Source organism: Dryas octopetala, chromosome 4, assembly GCF_963921425.1.
Source record: "Dryas octopetala chromosome 4, drDryOcto1.1, whole genome shotgun sequence".
Lineage (NCBI taxonomy): Eukaryota > Viridiplantae > Streptophyta > Magnoliopsida > Rosales > Rosaceae > Dryas > Dryas octopetala.
Genome location: NC_141369.1, coordinates 11,270,442 through 11,294,028, shown reverse-complemented (window position 1 = coordinate 11,294,028; position 23,587 = coordinate 11,270,442). Strand labels below are relative to the sequence as shown.

Here is a 23,587-nt window from a genome sequence, read left to right as displayed (position 1 = left end):
TTGACAGAGGTGACGGAAAAGCCCAAACTGATACAAACTCAAACTATATGTCCTAAACTAACACAAATCCAAACTGGTGTCCTAAACTAAGATTGACCCCAAAGTACGTGTCCTTTTTGAAAATTTTTCTCTAAAAAGAATTCGGTCCAATGTAACAAAACCAAAAACCCAAAAAAGGAACGGTGATCTGTCAGTCACCAACAAGAGAAAAAATAATTGTATTTTTAAGGGTAATTCTCACGTCCATACCAGATCATTTGCTTATAATCTGATTTATAAACTACAAGTGTTATGTTTAAATAACATTATTTTATTTTACTATCAAATAATGCTCTTTATTAATTTTATTAAACTAATAAATGAAGACAACCTAGGACATTAATAACTATCAAATGCCTAAAAATTAGTAGAAAAGGGTCATTGAGGCCAGCCAGCCGATTTACCCCTTCGGCCTAATTGGTATTCTTTTAAGCCCATGTGAAATATGTGCCACTTTCATAAAATCTATATACATTTTTTAAATGGATAAAATGATCATTGCCAATAAAATGAGTAAAAGAGATTTATAATTTTATTTGTTAAAAATGGGTAAAAGAAATCAGAACTCAAAATGATAATCCAAGATTAAAACAAATTTAACCAAATTTGTATTTATCAACTTCCTTATCGATTGGAAGAGAAACAAAAAAATCTATTCTAGACCCCATGTCTTGGCCACTTCTTAAGCCTTAAGGTGCACTTTATTGTAGTGATCTGCAGCTTTGGATAATGATTGTATTGAAACTGGGAACCCTGGACCCATCTGCACATAATGGATTGGATTAATTTAAACCATGCAAGGCTGGACTTAGTTAAAGTTGTAGCACCTATGCATGCCCCAAAGTAAAAAGTACAGATTATATGAAAAACAAAAACACGGGTTAATGAGCTTACCGTGCTACATATATGGAAGGAGTTGATATACCCAGCATATTTGGAAGCTGTGAAAATGAAAATTGTAAATGGTAATCATAAACATGAAAAAAAGATAGCTCTACATATCTAGGCTAACTCAAAGTAGAATCCTTTCACTACTTGTGAAAAAGCATTTTCCTAACAGTTTGGCGTCTTTTACGGTGTTACAATAAAGAAAGTAAACACCAAAAACACTGCTAATTTTCAAATCAATCCAAGTTTGGCAATGAACAACTAAATTCTTCTTACCAGATGAAAAGAGAGAAAAGTTACACATGGAAAAAAGGTTGTCACACCAAAAAACAAGAAATATCACGCTCAACAAAAAAGCTTCCAATGTCGCCCAATATTATGCTTTTTGCCAAATAATTTTACCATATAAAGCTTTAAAAACCTCAGCCAACCAGCCAAGAGCATCCTAGAAGCATCCAAGAGAATCTTTTGATGATCATAAATTATGTGTAACTAGAACCCCGCTACTGCCACACCCTTGTATGAAAACTTTTAATTTCAAGTATGTCTTTCTATAAAATTACTGACATACATTAGAAAATAGAATTGGGATGCATTGCTGCCAGTGTGGCAACAAGCCTTTAACTATTATTTGTTGTATCTGAAAGATCTCCACTTCTCTTCTTAATGACACGGGGTGGGCAGAATGAAAAATATTAGATACACCATGAACTTGAGCTGACTATCAGCCATCCTAGACTGCTTCAAATACTAGACCTATAATTAAAATTATCGTCGTCTAAGATTATCCCAAATAAGCAGGGAATGGGATGAGAGGTTTCTTGATAAGAAATAAGTGAGGAATGGGAAGAGTGGTTTCTAAGCAAAGATCTCCTGGAACCAAAGCTCCAAACCATGTCAGAATACCATTGTATGTCTCATAAGCTTTTGAGGCATAGGATAACAATGTATATAAAGTTAACACGACAACATTGACAAGAAAAAAACAAAGTTCAATAATTTTTTATAAATTCATGACCAAGCCTAATTTCTTTGGACTTGGGCTTATCAAAATAGCCTGGACCTCAGTATCAAGTTTGATTCATTTATCTAACAAGCAAACTGAGCAGAGCCAAATAGCCCATGAATGGTTCAGCAATCAACATGGCTAACAAATAGTATCCTCTGCAATCCTAGGCATATGTGTATAACTGCATTGATATGCTAGAGCAAGAAACCTAGTGTGTAAAATTAAAGTTCAACATGCAGACCAAATTTCACCTTTATCTAGTTTATCCCACAAATAACAATATAGGAAACATGAGTAATTTGTGCCACTTACACTTTTTTAAACCTGTAGGCTTTGCCAGCAAAAGAGAACTCATAAATGCACCAATGTTCTCGCGCAGATACTCCTCTGTAAAGCTTACCTGAAAATAAAGAATAGTGATGAGAATAGATAAACAAATAAGAAGGTGATTTCCACAAATTTGACTCCAGCAAACAAGCATATGTAGAAATCAAACATTATGGTACCTTTCCAAGTCCCACATGTACAATTGATGTTCTGTCCATTTTATACTCAATATGACCTTGTCTCACTTTTTGCAGTGCCCCAGCTATGTCATTAGTCACAGTACCTAGCTATACGATATACATAGTATAACCAACATTAGTAGCCATCCACAGATCTGCGAATTGAATAAAAAATTACAGTATGATAAACTCACTTTACGGTCAGGCATCAAACCACGCTCTCTAAGAATCCTTGCAATCTGAAAAAAAAAAAAAAAAAAAAAAACATTAAACATTAAACATTCCCTTTTGATTAATGTAGCAATGAAAATGGCTAATCCCACAACTAAAGAAATTAAGATTTAAAAACCTTTGCCAGACGCATAACCATTTCATTTGTTGCAAAACACTTGTCAACATTGAGCTTGCGAGTGCCTGCATGATACAAGCTCAGATAATAAATTGAAATTATAAATTTTCGATTACTTCTTCAATTGAAACAATGACACATCCACATAAACACACATATGTTCCAAAACTCGGAAATTCTGAAATGGCAAAATCAATGCATAGTATATCTAGTGAACAGGAATTTTCTTTTTGGCATAATATTAGAATGCAAATAGATCGCCGTAGAAGCAACAAGGGTTGGTTCATTACTTGCAATTTCCTCCACAAGGTCAACACCACCCACAATATCTGCTCCTGCGGCTCTAGCTTCTTCTGCATCACTGCCTTCAGCAAAGAAAGCAACCCTGACAACCTGAAAAATGACAGTGGTCATGCACAAACCAACTAGAATTTAAACTAGAGAAAAACACTCCGACATTATCTTGCAAATTTCAGATAACTACCTTCCCGCTACCGTGAGGTAAAGTCATGTTACCACGAACTGCCTGCACTTCAATCAGGTAGTAGTCCATGTAAATTGGATCTTTTTCAGAGTAGTTTGGAAAAATAAAATAATAATGAAATTAAAAAAAGTGTAAGCATAAAAAAATAAAAAATAAAACAAATTATTAAAACTTTTATATATTTACTTTCTCATAGGCATAGAACTGGGATCAGTTTGAAAAAATAATTATAATAATGACATAAGAAAATGTAAGCATAAAATAAACAATAAAACAGTTATGAGCTTTTATTTATTTACTTTTGGATAAGCATAACAATGGGATACCTTACTGAAAATATGAATGACACAATCAAATGAAGCCACAACATTATGATCTAAAAGTATAGTCAAATGAGACAATATGATAAATCTAGAGACCCCTCAGTCAAGGTTAAGATGTTTGGGTGTATATTCCCATAAACAGTGGAGGTCTACATCCCTAATTGAATAAACGAGTACAAGGAACCTACAGACAATGGTTTAGACAGATTATTTACATAACAAAGTTATTCAAAGAATTATTTGTTGGCTTCATAACATGTGGAATCCGGAACATGCAAATGATACAATATCCTGAAATGCCAATCAACAATCATGAAGTCCAACCATGATAAACAGTTATAATGCTTTCTTCAAAATATCATTTAAAATATTAAGAGTTTCAACAATTCTGCCCTACAATTAACACCTATCAACCATCTCACGCACGCTCACACACATATGAGATTGTTCACCCTATTCAAAATGTACATGGGTAGCTATAAAAACTCTTGGAGGTTTACCTTGTTATCACAACTATCATGCCCAAACGTTTTTACATATTACCTTCTAGAGGGTTATTTTTCTAAATTTAGTGGTTACTGAATCATGAAATGAATTGCAAGCCTAAAACTCAAGACTTGCTATTATATATTCATTTAGCTAAACCCCAAAGGTTACAAGTCAACACATCAAAGTCTATTTTCACAGGAAAGAATTATTATTTTATTTTTTAAGGAGGCAAGAATTATGCTTGAGATAAAAGAATATTGTTTTTTTTTTCTTTTGAACAGGAGATAAGAGAAGATTTTACTCAGATGAGTTGGCATATTACATTTCGCTTCGCATCAATACCCAATTGTACATGAGCTTCAATAGTTTCATCAAACTTGCACTCGGCATTAGCCTGTAAAATAACTAGAAAATGAGGATAAGAGATTAGAAATAACAGGAACTTCAAAATAAGACAAAATACTGATAAGTAAACTAGGTCAATAAAATAAAATAAAACAAGTCTGAATATATTAATATCACCCATGCTACAAATAATTAAAATAAAGCTATTATCTTGAAGAAACTAAAAGATGAATCCAAATGTACTGAAAGAGGAAGAACATCTTATGGTGTCAAATTACGTTCGAATTTATATATGTTCCTACCTAACTTCAGCTCAACCACAACCACAACTAATAATTGTTCAAAACAAATTGTCAAGCTTAAACCCTTGCATCACAAACCTTACTAAACCAAATTGAGTGAATACAATATAACTCCAATTCCTACATATTACCCAAAAGGCAAAAAATTGAAATAAAAACTCTCAATTTTAATGGATAACTTCACCCACATTTTCTTCCGCCAAAGATTGAAATAAAAACCCACTTTTTTAATGAAAGACAAATACAGCCAAGCCAAATAAACAGTGTATTAATTCATTAAGTAAAACCCATTCCAATCTAATATCAAGGAAAGGAAAAACTTAGTTTCACTAACTTTCCCACATTTTCTCAGGCAACAAACAGAAACATTGTTTAAACACAAGAAGAGAAAACTATACACTGACCTTGACTTCGCGAATGGCGTCCGCCAAATCAAGAATGGACTTCCTTTCCTTCTTCTCAACCCTAATCAAAGTGGGAAAAGGAACCACCACCTCCTCCTCCGGAACCCTAAAAAGTCGCCTTTTCAACCGACCCTCAGCCTCGATCTTCTGCTTCTCTTTCTCCAAGTTCACACTCTCCTGCTCCTGCTCAGCTCCGGTTTCGCCTAATCTGGCCTCCTCCGAGACCCTATCTTCCGGCAACGGAGCAACTCGGGTCGGGTACGACACCAGGGATATGGAGGGCACGTCGCGAACGAAGCGAGCATCCTCACGGGTCCACCCGGAGCGAGTTTCCTGACTTGGCGAGTCAGGCGAGTCGCGAGGCCTACGTGGCGGTGGTGGTGGTGATGTTTGTAGTGGTTTGGTAGTCGGGTCCGGGTCCAATGAGGAATCATCTTTGGGTTTGGGAGCGTATGAAACGATTTCGATCGACGGCACGGATTGTTGTCGTTTTGGGAGTTCAGGAGAAGAAGAGTTGGGGTTCGGGTCGGATTCGGAGCTTAGGGATCTGTGGTAGCTTAGAAATGGAGGTGGGTGAATACGGGAGTGAGGGTTGGAGAGGCAGTGACGGCGAGCTGAGGAGAGGAGAAGCTTCAGGGCAGCCATGGAAAAGGGGTTTAGGAGGTTTAAGCCAACGCAGCGTTTCAAATGCCACCCTTCTACTTCGAGACTTAAAAGTGCTAAAATTAAATAAGAGATTTATTCAGACTTTTATTACAATTTTTTTTTTAAATACTTGCAAATTATTTTAAATTACAGTTAATAATCCAAACATCCACTTTGCCACTAATTCACTGGTGAGGACTGACCGACTGAGGAGTAAGGACGGATATAACACCACTTTTGCAGTTTTGCCTCCATTGCCAATGTCACGATTCTTGTATAATTTACAATATGATAAATTTTTATAATTAATTTTAGTTTTTTTGTTTATAATGATATTTTATATTGTTATATTATATATGATGTGTTCTAATGTATTAATTTGTGATATAAATATGTAAGGTATTTAGAGTGCGTTTGCTCAAATTTGTATATGCCTATATGGCTTGTTAAAAAGTTTTGATTATATAGTCCATTTCTTACAATTATTGTAATTGGTGCTTATTGTGCCCAAAGTCCAACAACATATGGATGAGATACTTGCTTTGGTCAAGTAAGGAATAACATTCTTGACATGAAGTTCTTTTTATGACTTTGAAAGGAGAAAGGGATGCTAAGGGCGGGGAGGAAATAGATATACAATGAGTATGACAATATTAAAATATTATTTTCGGTTAAATTCAATTTAAGTGGTTTAAAAATAGTTCAAACCGCTTATCGAATGCAAATAATAGTTGTTTGGTTCGATTCATGAGCTGATAAACTTTTTTTCATGAAAAATCAAACCAATAGCCACAACGATTTGGTTTGATCAGTTAAAATTGTTTCCTTTCACTTTTTTCAACGGTCTAATGACATTGCTGTGTCATCTTAGCTTCCCCAAACTTGCACCTAAAGAACGGCTGAAAATTTCAGCATTAGCATGCAGCATTCAGTAGTTCGGAGCAAAGGAAAAACAAAGGGATTTGTTGTACATGAAATATTAACCAAAAATGTCTCAAATTCACCTATTTAGCTCTCTCTATCGTTGTCCAGACTTGAACAATCAGAAATAACTAGACTTCCCTAGTAGCAACTCAAGCATGTCGTCAGGAGTTAGGAGAGTTGTTCCACCAAGAATCAATTCTATGTCCGGTCTTCCACTTTCAGATAATGCCTCTTGAGCTTCACAAACCTTGTTATACATTAAAAACACCACGGTCATGTTTCTTTTCCAAGCAAAAAGGATGTCATTTCTTTTCAAGGAAAAAATACAATAAGTCTTCATGTACAATAAAGACAGGTATCCATCCATGCCAAATGTATTCAATTAAAAATTCAACAGGAATAGTATTACTTTCGTTGGATAACCAAATGCGTGAAGTCAAGCAGGAGAGTAGGTTTTGAAAGGAAAGATTGGGGGTGCAGAAAAGAAGAATTAAAGAACAGGTAAAGGGTTTAAGAAACACAGACCTCCACGCCATTGATTCCCCCAATAACAAAAACCAGGATGATATTTTGGTCGGCTAAAGTTGGTTTTGCCTGAAGAAAACCAGGAAAGGTTATTAAGCATATATGGAGTACTGAACCAAAATCTGGAAAAGTGACTAGAACTTACCTGCCCAAGGCCAAATCTCCTGAACCCACTTTTAAAAAGTTGCCCCACAGTTGAAGAGTGATACTCCAAACCAGGTACTTCATTCTTGCCCAAAACCCTCGTTAGAAGCTTATAAAGTAGTCCTCTACTTGCATATGGATCTCCACTGAAATTATCTTCTGAAGCCAATGCCCCATCCTTCAATGGTATGTTCCGACTCTTCAAACTAGATAACTTGTGAAGGAATTTGAAAAGGTTATCCACCCTATCACGCAACTCCAACTTCAGCTGCATGTCACCATACACTTGCTCTTTATTGTTGTTTTTATTACTATCTTCATCACCCCAGTTACCCCATTGATCGTCATCAAAATCATCAATATCTATTTGATCTGAAGATGTTTCTTTGCTTTCCTCTGATTTGCTTCCGCTTAAGTTGGTCTCAAGCTCTTCCATTAGACCATGAAGAAACTTCAGTTTTGCTATTGATGGGTTTTCAAGAATTGCTTCAACAATAGAATCCTTCAACAATTGCTCCTCTTGCCAAGAAAAAGGGCCTTCAGACCCAGATGTTGGGAAATTCTCACCACCTAATATATATCCAGAAATCATAAGGAGCAATGCATCCTGAAAAGAAAGTACCCCTTGTGAGGCCTCCAATTTAAAATTCTTCTGCCTGTGCAATCCCGCCAAGTGCTTATTGATAAGATCACCAATTTGTGCAGCAAGATTCTGGCTTGTGTCTCCAGCAGCACTTACACTTAACATTTTCTCTGCACTAATAAATGCTTCCCATCTGGCAGCATGACATTCGTCAAGGGCAACCAGTGCAGCCGATGCTAATTGAATAATTCCTTTGTTTTTCAGTAAAGATGACTGGGTTTTAGCCAGTGCTTTTATCATAGGTTGCAACTCTGACTTTGTAGCAAAACCAGGACGGGATTTCACATTCACTGTTATATTTTCCCGACGAAGAGCTTCTTGAAGCCACTTCTTTACCAGTATGGCTCCATCTTTTGTCCTCCTATCTAGTATAGCTTCCAAGTATGGCGTTCCCCGAAAATTTTCAGTGGAAACAAAAGACCCACTTAGAAGCTCAATCTTGGACTGAAGGGGCTTCTCATTATGAATTTTGTTCTTAAGATTAACCAAATCAAAACTTTGAGAAACAGAGTTTCCAGAATCCCACCCATATAAAAAAGCTTCGATGCTTTCTAAAAGCCGAGAGTTATCTGTTTTGCAATCTTCTTCAGTTAGAACTTTAGCAAGTGGTATCTGAACATCAAGAGAAGGACGTTCCAGGTTAGAAGGGCCGTGTTTGAGTTGGCTATGTGAGCTTTTCATGTGGGTAAAGGAGGTTGTTTTTTCCCTACGGGGCAAGGATGAAAATACACGATCAACAAGTGAATCTCCATGACAGCATGGAGTAAGAAGATCAAGTGTACGGTCGACCAGTAATAGCCCTGCTGATCGCTTACGACGGCCTACATCATAAAGACTTGACATGTCTGTCAAAATCCTCCCCACAGTTTTTGAGAGATCACCAAGTGAAAATATTTCCATCTTCAAGTCCATCTACATAATTAAGTAAAACAAACCACAGTCAGGGTACACTAAACAGCTAAAGCAATCTGCACAGGCATCATAACAAATTAATCCTTGATGGTACCACACAATAGATAAAATAGCACTAATGTAATTATCAACGTGTTTAAAAATTTTCTTGTGTTTTACTTCATATTACTTCTTTTTGGGGTGGAATACTTCATATTACATTAAATGTTCCCATGCCATTATAATACTACACATGATTACATGATTTCTATCCCAAGCACAACAGAGAATACTCAAAAGTAATAGAACTGAATTTTGGCAGGAATCATTGTCGTATTTAAAGTGTTGTCTATATCATGGAAAATGACCATGTGGAAATTTTGGTTGTTGAATTTTTAATATTTATAGATACTATAATACAGGGTTTTGGAAATTCAACATTTATAAACTAGTGAGTCAGCATTTCTAGCTCTAGGGTAATAAGTGATAAGTATAATCTACACTTTGAAGACAATCAATTAAAAACTGAAGAAATGAACGCAAGAAACTAAATACTGGACATGGGGAAGAGGGTAGCATGCATAGCACCTTGGAAGCAAGATGGTAGAGAAAATTTGCTGTAAGAGCTGCCCCAGGGAGAATATCATCACCATCAGAAGGCAATCCAGTACTTAAGGGGGGCAACCCTGGACTAAGGGCATCCTCATGTTCAACTGATAAGTATGCTTCAGCAACTGATCCCTCTGAAGGTAAAACAAAGACTCTTGGTGAAAAAGTACACAAAATCATTGGGAAGTGATGCACAGAAACAACCAGTTTTTTCCCTACATCTTCTGTATCAACTATCAGATTCTCTTCATAGAAATCTCTTGGACTTGAACTAGCTTCAAGATGAGATATGTCCTCTTCACCGGAAACAAGTTGTGACCATCCTTGAGCTCCCAATTGTAAATTATCCTTTAAGTTGCTGCCTTCTGTCTGTCTGGATTGTTTCTCACCTTTCTTTACAAGCTCTTCATAATCTTGAACAAGCAAGGATTCATATTCACGAAATGCATCTGGCCCCAGAGGTGAATCAGGATATGCTGAATGAGCTATCTGCAATTAGTAAAGCATTCAATTAGACTAAACTGTAACATGCATCACAGTGGCACAATTGACAAATCTGCAAATGCCAGTGCTGTATTGTTTTGAATGAAAATATGTAAGGATGATTCTCAGCATTTGATCCCAAGCATGCAAACTTATCATCATCAGCATGGAATGTCAAGCATTTGCAGCACAAACATGACAGAGGAACATTATATAAATGCATTTAATTATTAATGCTTACATTCACCAATGAATTTTTTTTTTGAGTAAATTTCACCAATGCCCCATGAACTTTGACCTGTATCTCACTTTAGTCCCTGAACTCCAAACTGATTCCTTGAACTTTAATTTTGCTTTTAATTGGTCCAAAATCCAAACTTCAGTTAAATTTTGAACAGAAGTGGTCATCTGACTTTCACATGACCACTTAAGTAAGGGTACTTTCCTTATTTCCAACATAACCCACCAGTTGACCTGATCCTTCCCTTCCATTTGCAATACTCATAAGGAGCCTTTAAAGGTGGTTAAGGGCATAGCGCCACTAGCGCATCAAAGGGACAGAACCAAATTGAAAGCTGGATCAAAACCATCTATCTTCAGGTTAAGAGCAACAGGTCCAATACAATAGCCTCATTGCGTATAATAAGAGAGGAAGGCATGGCTCAATGCCAAATGCTGCATAAATACCGGATTGCGAAAGAGCAAACATTGCAGAACCTTCATTGTGCATCACTCAAATCACTACTACTAAGGAGGTTTTATTTCCAAGTGTTCACATAAACAAAAGCAGCTAAGATGAGGTAGCTGAAACTTTTGCAATACTAGAAAAGATGTAACTAAAAACAAACAAATCTACAATCTTCTAGTTCCACGACTACTTGCCTTCAAGTTTTAAATATGTTAACAGAAAAATATATTAACAGCAGATGCAGATCTAGTTGGCTGGCTTTTAGTGTGGTTTTGCTAGCTTTTTTTAGTTGGTTTGGTTCAGGTGGACTCCTTGTCCATCTTCTTCTGAGTATGTTTCCCTCTTTTAATAAAGTTCTTGTTTCCTACAAATAGTTATAAATTAACAGAAAATCGAATGCAAAGCATCTGCATTCCTACTTGCACTACTTGCACATTTCAAGGGTCTGCCACAAAGTAACAAAACAAATACAGATCAACATATTTAGTTTTTGAATAGCACATTACCCAACCATTTTTCCCGCAAGGACATCAACTAGCTTCTAACCATATCAACTTGTTAATCATATGCAGAGCCTAAAAAAGAGGATTGATAAAACATATGATTTGCATTAATTGAAAGAAATACAGTTTTAAACTTTTGTAGATAGTAGAAATAACGATTTAATTTCAAATATAAAATGAATATTAAAATTAATAAGAGAAAATTGATTATTGGTAGAAAAGAGTGAACATTATAAACTCCATCCAAAAGCTGTAACTCCAAAGAAGCACCTCTGAGATAGATGTGAATATAGTACAACAACGGACAGCTTGATGTGTGCTCAGACAACGTAAAATATATCGATGTGCATCACTTAGTAGACGAGATGTGAACACCACGATTTTCCTTCCAGGATCAGAATTGGCATTCCAATCAACCACCTGGAAAAACAAAGCATATAGACAGTAAAAAAAAAGGGATCAAGGATCTATACTTATACATAATGTTTCAGCTGCAATCATAAGCATAACTATAACAAAATGAGGACTGGAAGTATGGTATCTCATGGAAGGTATATACATGCAGCACTATTCTTTATCCTTAATCAATTTGGTTCCACTACTGTTAGAGGACTGGTATAGCTGCAAATAAGCCTAAACATCTTATAGTATAATATTAATTTCTCAATGACCGCTTGATTGGGGCTCACAAAAGATAGTGAATAAAATGAAAGTTTAATAAACAGCACTTCATAGTATTTGGAGGGAACTAATAGGGAAGTAATTAACGTTGATTTCTTTCACGAAAAATCGTGCATACGATATATCTTACTCAAGTTTCGGTGCTTGGGACCAGAAGATAACACTTCAATGAAGATGATATGTTGGTCAACAAGAAAAAGGCTCTCTAAAGAAAAATGACATCTGATTTGAGAAAATGGTATTCAAGCTCAATATTAACACTTAAAAAAAAACCCCTTGCACATAAAAAATGCATGAAACAGCCAAAGCTCATATTACGACTGAAAAAATTAGCTTACCACATCAAGAGAACGCATGTTTTCCAAACTGCAAATTGCACGTACTCCATGGTTCAGTAACAGAGGAAACGCCCCAATTAATTGGAAACTCTCTGTGGTTCCAGCATCTAGGTAAAGAACAGAACCTTCAATGTGCTCTGATATCTAAAAAGAGAAAATGAAGAAATGAATAATCTTACCGGACAAATATACATGAGAAATTCAACTGAGATATTAGCGTGTCTAGTTGTTACACGACAATTAATTTGAAACTCACAAATTTACGCAGCTCAAATTGCACACTTGGCTACAAACTAATTTCATAGGAGACCCTCTATTCTAAATCCAAGTATGATTCAATATAGAGGAAGGAAACAAAACTTCTCCACTCAATTCAAGACTCATGAGAGTTTGATTCGAATGGATTAAAGATGGAAGAACACCAGATGCAGTTTATGAATGAGGGTGGAGTATGACAATAAGCCGAGCACCAACCCCATGGATGTGCAGATTCCGAGCTACTTGTGGCCCATTTTTCATATAACCTTTAACACCTTCTTCTCACTTTCACAAGGAAATTCATATAAAAACTAAATATCAACTACCAGCATTTGTATTCTCAAACAAGCATCATTAATAAGTCAAATGGGTTGTCACTGAAATTCATCCACGCAATTGATTCATTTCGTATTGAAGTACACAAAATCAACATCATTCAATTGAAAGCTCATCCAAAATTGAACTTACCTGGCTAATGGAGTCGAGGCAGGATTTGGTAACATCAACCAAAGCCATATTTCGCTTCAGTTATAAATTAATGCAAGAAGAAAATCAGCACAGCAAGTATTCTAAAGGCTTTGTTTGGTTCCATGGATTTGAGTCAGTGCATTGCATTGAGTATGATTATCACTGCAAGCCCTAATATTGCGATTTCGATTCTCCTCTCTCTGCAAACCCTGATTGTAAGCTATGGAGGACAATCAGAACGATACGTAGGTGGTGTACTGGTGTGGAATCGAAGGCAGCCTCTGCAATGTCTTTTTTCTTTTCTGTACAAAATATTACAATGTCAAAGTGTCAAACTTAATTTTTGCAAATAATAATTTTTTTTTTTTTTTTTTTTTGTCAAAATTTGCAAATAGTTTCCTTTGGTAGATTAAGATATATGATGTTTCAAACAAAACAAAAAATTGATGTTTAGTAGAAAAGCCCAAACCACACTTTATATTAGAGCCCAGACACAACACAAGAGGCCAAGCCCAACCAAAACAAACAAAACAGAAACAACCTGAAAAAGGAGGCTTCTAAATGTACCCCAATTATCTTTCCTTGCCCCTCCAATTTTTCTTCGGGGTCGGGGGGAGGGTGTTCAGACCACCCAAAATCACTTAGTTGATCACCCCATTAATTTTTTGCTCATTTTTTCTTATTTTGCCCCTGTATTAAAAAAAAAAACACATTTTGCCAATTTTGGCTGGCCACCCCTCCCCGCCCCCGGCGCGACCCCACCCCTCCCCTTCGCCGGTCGACTCCACCCCTCCCCATCGCCAGCGCGACCCACCCACCCCTCCCCTTCGCCCGATCTCCCTTCTCTCTCTCTCTCTTCCTTCTCTCTGCCTTCTTCTCTCTCTCCCCTCTCTCTGCCTCCCTCCCTCACCGGACCACCATGGGTGGCCGACGCGACCCCCGATCTGGAGGTCTATGGGGTCGCGCCAGCCACCCATGGTGGTCCGGTGAGGGAGGGAGGCAGAGAGAGGGGAGAGAAAGAAGAAGGCAGAGAGAGGGAAGAGAGAAAAGAAGGCAGAGAGAGGGAAGAGAGAGAGAGAAGGGAGATTGGGCGAAGGGGAGGGGTGGGTGGGTCGCACCGGCGATGGGGAGGGGTGGGGTCGCGCCGACGGTGGGGAGGGGGTGGGTTGCGCTGGCAGCGAGGATGGGTGGCCGGCCAAAATTGGCAAAATGTGTGTTTTTTTTAAATATAGGGGCAAAATAGGAAAAAATGGGAAAAAACATAAGGGGGTGGTCTTAATAGCCCCCCCCCCCCCTTTTTCTTCTTCAATATTTCAACTATGCCCTCAATTGAAAAAATGAAAAACCCAAAACTCAAAAGTCAGACAACTCCCCACGCAACACCACCCTTCCGCTCCGCGATCGGCCCACCACTGACTAGCAATGCCTCTCTCTCTCTGTCTCTGTCTCTCTCTTCCTCACACCCGAAGTCGGCAACCCTATTGAAGTCATTTTTAAGAAAAAAAATCAAGAACTATCATTCATAAGGTTTGAATTTAAGACTTTCTTTCACAAAATAGAAATTGAGTGTCATCCGCTAAACCAAATAGTCATCTAACTATTAAAGTCATCTAGCATATTATAAATAAGAGTGACGGTACATACAATATTAAAATTTAACCAAAACTACCATTTTCCTCATTTTTCATTTGCGGACCACCTTTCAAAAAGGCATTGGATATGCACACCAATAAAAAGATGAAAAAACAAACAGACTCGAGCAAGTCTTTATGAAACTGTTACAATAACGAATAATTTAATACTTATGAGACTTAAGATTCAAACTGATACATCAAATTTGAGAATTTCTGCAACTCAAATTACAATTAAAACTGAAATTGAATCTAAAATTACAACTCAAACTAAAATTGTATACAGCAAAAATAAATCTACAAAATCGATTATAGAGATTGATTTCAATGGACTCAGCTACAAATCTGGGCGTGAAATAGAGATAAATATTGATCTTCAAAATTGGAAATCAAACTCAAACTCAAACTGAAACTGTAGCTGCAGCAAATATAAATCTGGAAAATTGATTATAGAGATTAATTTCAATGCAATCAGTTACAAATCTATTAATCTAAGCATGAAATAGAGGTAAATATCAATCTGCAAAATTGGAAATCAAAAATTAAACTTCAGTTACAAATCTGAGCGTGAAATAGAGGTAAATATCGATCTGCAAAATTGGAAATCAAATTGAAACGAAAACTGTAGCTACAACAAAAATAAATATGCAAAATCGATTTCAATGCAATCAGCTACAAATCTAAGCTCGAAATAAAGGTAAATATCGATCTACAAATTTGGAAATCAAAAATCAAAATAAAAAACAAAAAAAGAAACAAAAATTAATCATAAATTGAAAGCCAAATATACCTTAAAACTCAGAAAGAAGAAGATCGATGTGTGAAATTGCCAAAGAGAAATCAAGAAGAGAGAAGAAAATTGCAGTAGGCTTGAAGACTCCTTGTTCTGGAAGAGAACGCTATGTTGTGCTGTGTGTGGCAAGTGAGTTAAGGTGACTAACCTAATTGTTAAAAATTTGACCTTATTATTACATTTTCAAAATAAATGTATTATAAGGTAAATGATATAACTATCAATCTATCATGCATCCTATAGTAATTAGTTCTATAAATAACTATGAACAACTTTAGTACAAGAGTACCATAAATAGTATAAGTTGAGCCTAACCTATTAATTACACCCAAGTTGGTGGGCTAGCCCAGTTGAAATGACTGTAGAATTACCCCTTTTACACCCAAGTTCGATTCCCCCTCCGTCTAATAAAAAAAACCTATTAATTACAATTGTAAACAATAATGTCAGAATATTCTACACATGGATATTCCACAAGCATTCTATCATACCAACAAATGCAATGGAAATAAAGAAGGGGAGGTTGAGGGTAGTGGGGTGGGGGACGGGATAATGGGTCTGATTTTTCTATTTTCTTGTCTTTTTTCCTTTTTATGTTTTATTTTTACATATAATGATTATAAAATCCACTTTTGGACTCTTAATGATAAGCTAACCTACCTACTTTACCCAAATGATAAAAAGGTTAACTTAATTAGTTTTAAACCCACCTTAAAAAAGCAGTTTGTCTCTCTCCTTCCCCAATTTTCTCCTCTTCGATCTTTCCTTGTTTTCTCTCCTTGCTCTCTCTCTCTCTCATCGTCTACTGCTCTCTCTCTCTCTCTCATCGTTTGTTGTTCTCTTATTTTCAATATGCATATCTCTCCATCTCTATGTCTTTTTCTCTCTCTGTTCTTCATCATATCCCATTGCCAGAGCCTTGAACGAGGCCGGAGACCTCCATATTGGAGTTTTTGGGCGAGATCTGAAAGTGATGGACGATTGTTATTGTCGAACAATAACTATCTAGGATGATAGTTATTGTTGAACAGTGGTAATTATTTGTTACCGTTAAAATTAAGATTTTTTACTCCAAAACTTGAATTTTTTTTATTTGTGTTGGTTTTATGTTTTTTTTTTTACATGTTTTTGCATGAAAAAAGCAGAATATTTATACGAGTTGCATTGATTTTTGGTGTCGTTGCACAGTGGCAATTGCCACTATAGGACAATGGCAATTCTCAAAAAAAAAAAAAAAAGAGGAAGTTGCACGCATTGGGTACGAATGCATTTTTTCACATGATTTTATTAAAGTAGACTGCATTGAGACCTGATTTTTTATAATGGGCCTTAAAAAAAGCTTATTTTACAAATTAGGCTTTAAAAAACATAACCATTTTTAGAACTTTTTTAAATATTAGAGGTTTAGAATAATTTTTGTAAATTTTTTTTAATCAATGTGGCAAACTAAGGGTTCAAACTTCAAACAATGACAACATAACATAAATGACAAAAATGAACAAATAATTTATGTAGTTGGTAGGAAGGCTTGACGAAGTCGGGCTTTTTAAAAAATGCAATTAGAAATTCGGATGGAAATGGCAGACACCTAACATTTGCACTTTTGCAGGATATAGTGAAACAAAGTCTTAGTTTCATACGACATTGGAATAAATAAGCATTTAAAAATAAAATAATACCTTTCAAAAGCCATATTCATGTATGGAAGTATGGAACAATGAGACTTCTCATTGGTTGGAGTCTCATGTTCTCAATGATCATGTAATTCTTGATCTAACATCAATACACTTTCGGTTATAATTTTTTTTTTTTTTAAACTTAGTAGTGATGCATAGAATTTTATTCAGGTGCAGACGTCTATACTTACGAATATCTCACATCGAGCGCTCGATGTATGTATGCCGAGAACTCGGTGTAAGACATTCGCACGGTGCGAACGTCCGCACCTGATCGAGCCTGTGATGTATATCCCTCATTTTTTAACTTTGAACTGAAAAACCACCACATTTTGACATTGAAAATCTAACATAATTTCTATTTAAAAAAATGAAAATCTAACTGAATTTCGTAATAGGATTGAATCATCAAACTTTCCTAATTGGCTGGATTAGGAAAGGTCATTTGTAGTTCTCACAACATGTTGACTTTGATTCCAACTTGAACGAATCAATTACAAGTTGCTAAAGTTTAGTAATTATGTTACTATGAAAATTAGTTTCTGAGTATTATGATACATTAATGATTAATTAGTTGCTTGTGGATTCCAAAAACTAGGTCGTTAAATCAACCATATTGACCCATATGATGTTACAATTCATTTGTGAGCATTATAATGCATTAGTTGCGATAGATACTCAAAAAGCATATATATAGAGAAATATTTGGCTCTTCATGCACAAAGAGTTATTATCTCTTACATGTAAATCACAATTTAACATTTGCCCATTTATCTTTTTATTATTTTTGTATGTATGTTTTTCTCCTTAAACAGACACCACCCTGGCCATTTATAACCAGCCAGCTCTTATCCCCAACAGGGACACTTCTCTTTCCCTCCACCTCCTCAAAAGTCTCTCTCTCTCTCTCTCTCTCTCTCTCTCTCTCTCTCTCTCTCTCTCTCTCGGTCTCTCCTACTAGTCTCTGCCCATGGAGACCACCCAAAAAACCTTACCAGCATGGCCAGAGCTTCTGGGCCGAAACAACTGGGCCGGGCTTCTGGACCCACTGGACCTCAACCTCCTGACCCTCATCCTCCGCTGCGGCGACTTCTGCCAAGCCACCTACGACGCCTTCAACAGCGACGCCAACTCCAAGTACTGCGGCTCCAGCCGCTACGGCAAGCGCTCCTTCTTCAACAAAGTCATGCTCCAAGACGCCGCCGACTACCAGGTCACGTGCTTCCTCTACGCCACCGCACGTGTCGGCGTCCCCGAGGCCCTCCTCCTCCACTCCCAGTCCCGCGAGTCCTGGGACCGCGAGTCCAACTGGATCGGCTACGTCGCCGTCACCTCCGATGACGTCACCAAGGCCATCGGACGGCGCGAAATCTACGTCGTCTGGCGCGGTACGACCAGGAATTACGAGTGGATCAACGTGATGGGGGCTGACCTCGAATCTGCTGCTCCCCTGCTTCGCTCCAGCGAGAATTCTTCGAATTCGAATTTGAATACCCACTTGCAGAAAAATGGCGGAACTGGAAGTAGTACTAGTAGCAGCGACAACGATGATGACGACGACGACAAAGTGCCGAAAGTGATGAGGGGTTGGCTTTCGATGTACATTTCGGACGACCCCAAATCGCCATTCACGAAATCGAGCGCGAGAACACAACTTGTGACCACAATCAACAATCTCAGGGACAAGTACAAGGACGAGAAGCTGAGCATAGCGTTGACCGGGCACAGTCTCGGAGCAAGCCTTGCAATTTTGAGCGCTTTCGATTTGGTCGAAAACGGGGTCTCCGATATCCCAGTGGCTGCTTTCGTATTCGGGTCTCCCCAAATCGGAAACGAGGCACTCAAATCGAGAATCGAGCAGTACCCAAATCTGAAGATCTTGCACATCAAGAACACAATCGATTTAATCCCGCACTACCCAGGAAGGCTATTGGGGTACACTTCTATAGGGACTGGGCTGTTGATCGATACTCGGAAGTCGCCATTTTTGAAGGACTCCAAGGACCCCGGGGACTGGCACAACTTGCAGGCGATGCTGCACGTGGTGGCGGGGTGGAATGGGAAAGATGGTGAGTTTGGGCTGAGGGTGAAGAGGAGCATCGCACTGGTGAACAAGTCGTGTGATTTTTTGAACAAGGAGTGCTATGTGCCTGCGCTGTGGTGGGTTGAGAAGAACAGAGGGATGGTGTTGGATGAAAGTGGAGACTGGGTCTTGGCTCCTCCGGCCGATGAGGACCTACCAGTCCCTGAGTTTTGATTGGTAGTGGTGGAGCTACCAGCACAGTCGATGGTTGGTCTCTGTGTATTTGTTGTCTCTGACAAACAACGTGTTTAGGGTTTAATAATTTCAGCATATTTCATTAATCACATAAAAAAGGTATTTATACCTGTACAAGTGAGGGTCTAAATAGCAAATACATCTATTCCTATAATTACAAGAAAACCCATATAAACTAGGAATTTAACACTCCCCCTCAAGTTGGTGCATAAACATCACACATGCCCAACTTGATAAGTGAACAATCAAATATCCTACTCGACACAGCCTTGGTAAGAACATCAGCCAGCTGGTCTTCAGATTTCACAAAAGGGAACTCAACAATCTTAGCCTCTAATTTCTCCTTAATGAAATGACGATCAATTTCCACGTGCTTCGTACGATCGTGTTGAACCGGATTATGAGCAATCTCAATCGCAGATTTATTATCACAAAATAACTTCATAGCGACCTTGGGTTTACACCCCAAATCTATCAACAACCTCCTTAGCCACAGGAGCTCACAAATACCATTTGCCATACCTCGGTACTCCGCTTCGGCACTGGATCTAGACACCACCTGTTGTTTCTTACTTCGCCAAGTAACTAAATTACCACCAACAAAGGTGAAATACCCAGCTGTAGACCTCCTATCATCTGCTGATCCTGCCCAATCAGCATCTGTAAATCCAATAACATCCAAATGGTCATGTTTACTAAATAACAACCCTTTACCTGGTGCGGATTTCAGATACCTCAAGATACGTTCAACTCCATCCATATGCAATTTCCGTGGGTCATGCATGAACTGACTCACCACATTAACAGCATAGGCAATGTCCGGTCGAGTGTGAGCTAGATAAATTAGTCTCCCCACAAGTCTTTGATATCTTCCTCTGTCAGTCGGAGCAGAATTGTAGCTTTCAAACAACTTATGGTTCTGCTCAATAGGAGTTGCAGCAGGCTTACAAGCCAGCATACCTGTTTCTGTCAAGAGATCAAGAACATACTTTCTCTGGGACAAAAAAATCCCATGTGAAGATCTCGCTACTTCAATCCCAAGGAAATACTTCAGGTTACCTAATTCTTTCATCTCAAACTCAGAAGCCAGGTAAGTTTGTAGCGAGGCCATCTCCTCCTGATCATCTCCTGTCAAAACCATATCATCCACATATATAATGAGTACAGTACGCTTGTTACCTCTTCGTTTAATGAATAGTGTATGGTCTGAATTACTTTGTTTATAGCCTGCAGCTTTCATTGACTTGGAGAACCGTCCAAACCAGGCTCTAGGTGATTGCTTTAGGCCATACAATGCCTTTCTTAGTCTGCACACCATACCAGACTGTTCTAGTTCAGGAATTCCAGGAGGAGGATCCATATAGACCTCTTCTTCAAGATCGCCATGCAAGAATGCATTCTTGACATCAAACTGAAGAAGAGGCCACTCCAGATTAGCAGCTAGAGACAACAACACCCTCACAGTATTCAACTTTGCTACTGGAGCAAATGTCTCCTGATAGTCAATTCCATAAGACTGAGTGTACCCCTTGGCAACCAACCGAGCTTTATATCTCTCTATGGAACCATCAGCTCTATGTTTAACCGCATAGACCCATCTGCATCCCACAGGTTTCTTCCCTTTAGGTAACTGAACCAACTCCCAAGTTCTATTTTTCACCAATGCCTCCATTTCTTCTGCCATTGCCTTAGTCCATCTTGAATCTGCTAAAGCATCCTGCAAATTTCTTGGGACAGATACAGAAGATAATTGATGCACAAATGACTTATATGACTCGGATAGCCTATGCGTAGACACATGACTATTTATAGAGTATTTGGCTTTGGCATTAGGATCTGGTTCATAAGATGTAGGTGGAATACCTCGGGTTGACCTATGTGGAAGCTTATACCTAGAGGTGTCAGGCTCAGACTCAGATTGGATACTCAAATCACCAGAAAAAGAAGGGGAAATAGGATGTACCTCATGAGACGCTTCTGGAGAAGATTGTATCAGTGGTGAAGTATGAGGACTGAGAGTTGTACTATCATCAAACAAACCTCCAAACACTGAAGAGTCAGAACGATCACTGTCACACTGCACCGCCGAGTCTGTAGGTAAGCAAGATTGATCTACCAGAGGAGGTATTTCACCCACCATACCCACTGAGCGCTCGATACTACATTGCTCGTCCTTTTTGTCCTGTAACCTGAAACCATTGAAAAACTCCATATCTATGGCATTCGACCCTTCACCAACGTTCTCCCCCTGAAGGGAAGATGCGGAACACTCATAAAAAAATTGTTCCTCATGAAATGTAACATCCATAGAGACATAGAACCGACGAGATGGAGGATGATAGCACTTGTATCCTTTTGTAGCACGACCATAGCCAACAAATACACATTTCAAAGCTCGGGGCTCCAATTTGGTACGTTGATGCCCATGTAAATGGACATACACAACGCAGCCAAACACTCGAGGTTCCAAATGCAAAATAGACGGAAGCTCACAAGAGTCAGCAAGGACATCCAATGGGCGCCGAAAATCGAGAACACTAGATGGAGTGCGGTTAATTAAGTACACGGCTGAGCTAAGGGCATCGCCCCATAAGAAGGTCGGTACCCGACCGCCAATCAACAATGATCGAGCAACCTCTAGTAAGTGTCTATTCTTCCGTTCAGCCACCCCATTCTGTTGGGGAGAATAAGAACAAGATGTCTGATGGATAATGCCATGTAAACCAAAGTAATCTGTCAGTCCTTGGTTAACATATTCACCACCATTATCCGAGCGGAGAATACGAATCGAATGATTGAACTGAGTTTTCACCATTTTATGGAACAATTGGAATACTTCACATACATCACTTTTATGATGAAGAAAATAAATCCAGGTCATACGCGTGCAATCATCTATGAACGTGACAAACCATCGAACGCCATTACAAGTAGCAAGAGGGGCAGGTCCCCAAACATCAGAGTGAACCAAACCAAAAGGAATTCCACATTTATTATCATTAGAAGGAAACACTATTCGGTGACTCTTAGCCAACACACAAGTTTCACATTGGAAATCCTGGAAATTACAACCACGAAACAACGAGGGAAATAACCTCCTTAGATAACTAAACGAAGGATGACCCAACCGCTGATGCCAGAGCCAGATCTTCTTCTTATTCGCAACTAACTGAGTACCACTAACATGATGAGCCTTACTTACACCATCCAGACCCAAAGTATCACCATCCAGATAGTACAAGTCCCCATCTCTCCTACCACTGCCAATCCTCTCCTTGGTATGAATATCCTGAAAAATACAGTGAGTAGGAAAGAAAACAACAACACAACCACGAGATGCAGTTAGTTGACTAACAGACAATAAATTGCAGTTTAAGGACGGAACAAACAAGGTATTACACAAGGTAAGAGACGAAACAGACACAGTTCCAATGCCAAGGACTGGAGAAGACACACCATTGGCATTAGTAATGAATGGTTTAGGACTACTAGATGACAAGGATTGGAATGCATATCTATCACAAGTCATATGATCGGTGGCACCTGTGTCAATTATCCATGTATTTGTACAAGAATTAACAGGAGTACGCAAAGCACAATAAGATATACCTGACTTAGCAGCAAAAATAGAAGTATTGACCAAATTTCCCTTACTCAATTCAGCCTTCTTGCCATCAGTCTTGGAAGAGTCAGCCATGATACCAAATAGCAATTCAACTATGGCAAATACCAATTCTAATACCAAATAGCAAATAGCAAATATGGCAGCGGAACCAAATAGCAAATATGGCAGCGGAACCAAAAAGAAAACTAATACCAAAGACTGATTTATAGCAGCGGAACAAGTCAGAATGTACCAGCCGTCGTTCAGTCAACAAACTGATTCAAACAAGTCAAAAAACTGATTCAAATACGGTGGTACCAGCCGTCGTTCAGTCAACGTCGCAAGAAGCAGTGCACAGTAGTCGCACAGCGGGTTGGCGTCGTCGAGCAAGCGGGCTGACGGCGGGTTAAGTCGCTGGCGTCGCGCACGGTGGTCGCACAGCAGGTTGGCGTCGTCGGGCAAGCGGCTGGCGTCGCGCACGGTGGTCGCACAGCAGGTTGGCGTCGTCGGGCAAGCGGGCTGACGGGGCGTCGCTGCTGGTTGACTGGGCGTCGTCGGGCAAGCGGGCTGGCGGCGGGTTAAGTTGCTGGCGTCGCTGCTGGTTGACTGGAGCAGCAGAGGACGGTCGGCGCACAGAGAAACAGTCGGCGTCGACGTCGTCTGGGCT

The 23,587-nt window shown here is 38.6% G+C and overlaps 3 protein-coding genes across 4 annotated transcripts; 1 reads left to right on the top strand and 2 right to left on the bottom strand.

Moving 5' to 3' along the window:
• Positions 1 to 601: 601 nt before the first annotated feature.
• Positions 602 to 5,828, bottom strand: LOC147286779 (Ribosomal protein L1p/L10e family). The gene is made up of 10 exons (XM_086239857.1): positions 5,139 to 5,828; positions 4,410 to 4,481; positions 3,276 to 3,317; positions 3,082 to 3,184; positions 2,792 to 2,856; positions 2,637 to 2,681; positions 2,443 to 2,550; positions 2,249 to 2,336; positions 934 to 980; positions 602 to 802 (listed from the first exon to the last, which is right to left on the bottom strand). The coding sequence occupies exons 1-10, from the start codon at positions 5,781 to 5,783 to the stop codon at positions 722 to 724; spliced, it is 1,296 nt and encodes a 431-aa protein (XP_086095983.1). The 5' UTR covers positions 5,784 to 5,828; the 3' UTR covers positions 602 to 721.
• Positions 5,829 to 6,594: 766 nt separating this feature from the next.
• Positions 6,595 to 13,265, bottom strand: LOC147286778 (vesicle docking protein). Of its 2 annotated transcripts, XM_086240294.1 has the most exons (8): positions 12,939 to 13,265; positions 12,213 to 12,356; positions 11,464 to 11,613; positions 9,499 to 10,008; positions 7,378 to 8,931; positions 7,233 to 7,301; positions 6,788 to 6,954; positions 6,595 to 6,682 (listed from the first exon to the last, which is right to left on the bottom strand). In XM_086240294.1, exons 1-7 carry the CDS (start codon positions 12,984 to 12,986, stop codon positions 6,826 to 6,828), a joined length of 2,604 nt encoding a protein of 867 aa, XP_086096420.1. In that variant the 5' UTR covers positions 12,987 to 13,265; the 3' UTR covers positions 6,595 to 6,682; positions 6,788 to 6,825. The 2 variants fall into 2 exon arrangements, with proteins under 2 accessions (XP_086096420.1, XP_086096419.1); XM_086240293.1 differs by having other exon boundaries at positions 6,595 to 6,954.
• Positions 13,266 to 17,880: 4,615 nt separating this feature from the next.
• Positions 17,881 to 19,609, top strand: LOC147286777 (alpha/beta-Hydrolases superfamily protein). The gene has a single exon (XM_086241287.1). The coding sequence runs from the start codon at positions 18,009 to 18,011 to the stop codon at positions 19,293 to 19,295; it is 1,287 nt and encodes a 428-aa protein (XP_086097413.1). The 5' UTR covers positions 17,881 to 18,008; the 3' UTR covers positions 19,296 to 19,609.
• The last annotated feature ends 3,978 nt before the right edge of the window (positions 19,610 to 23,587 follow it).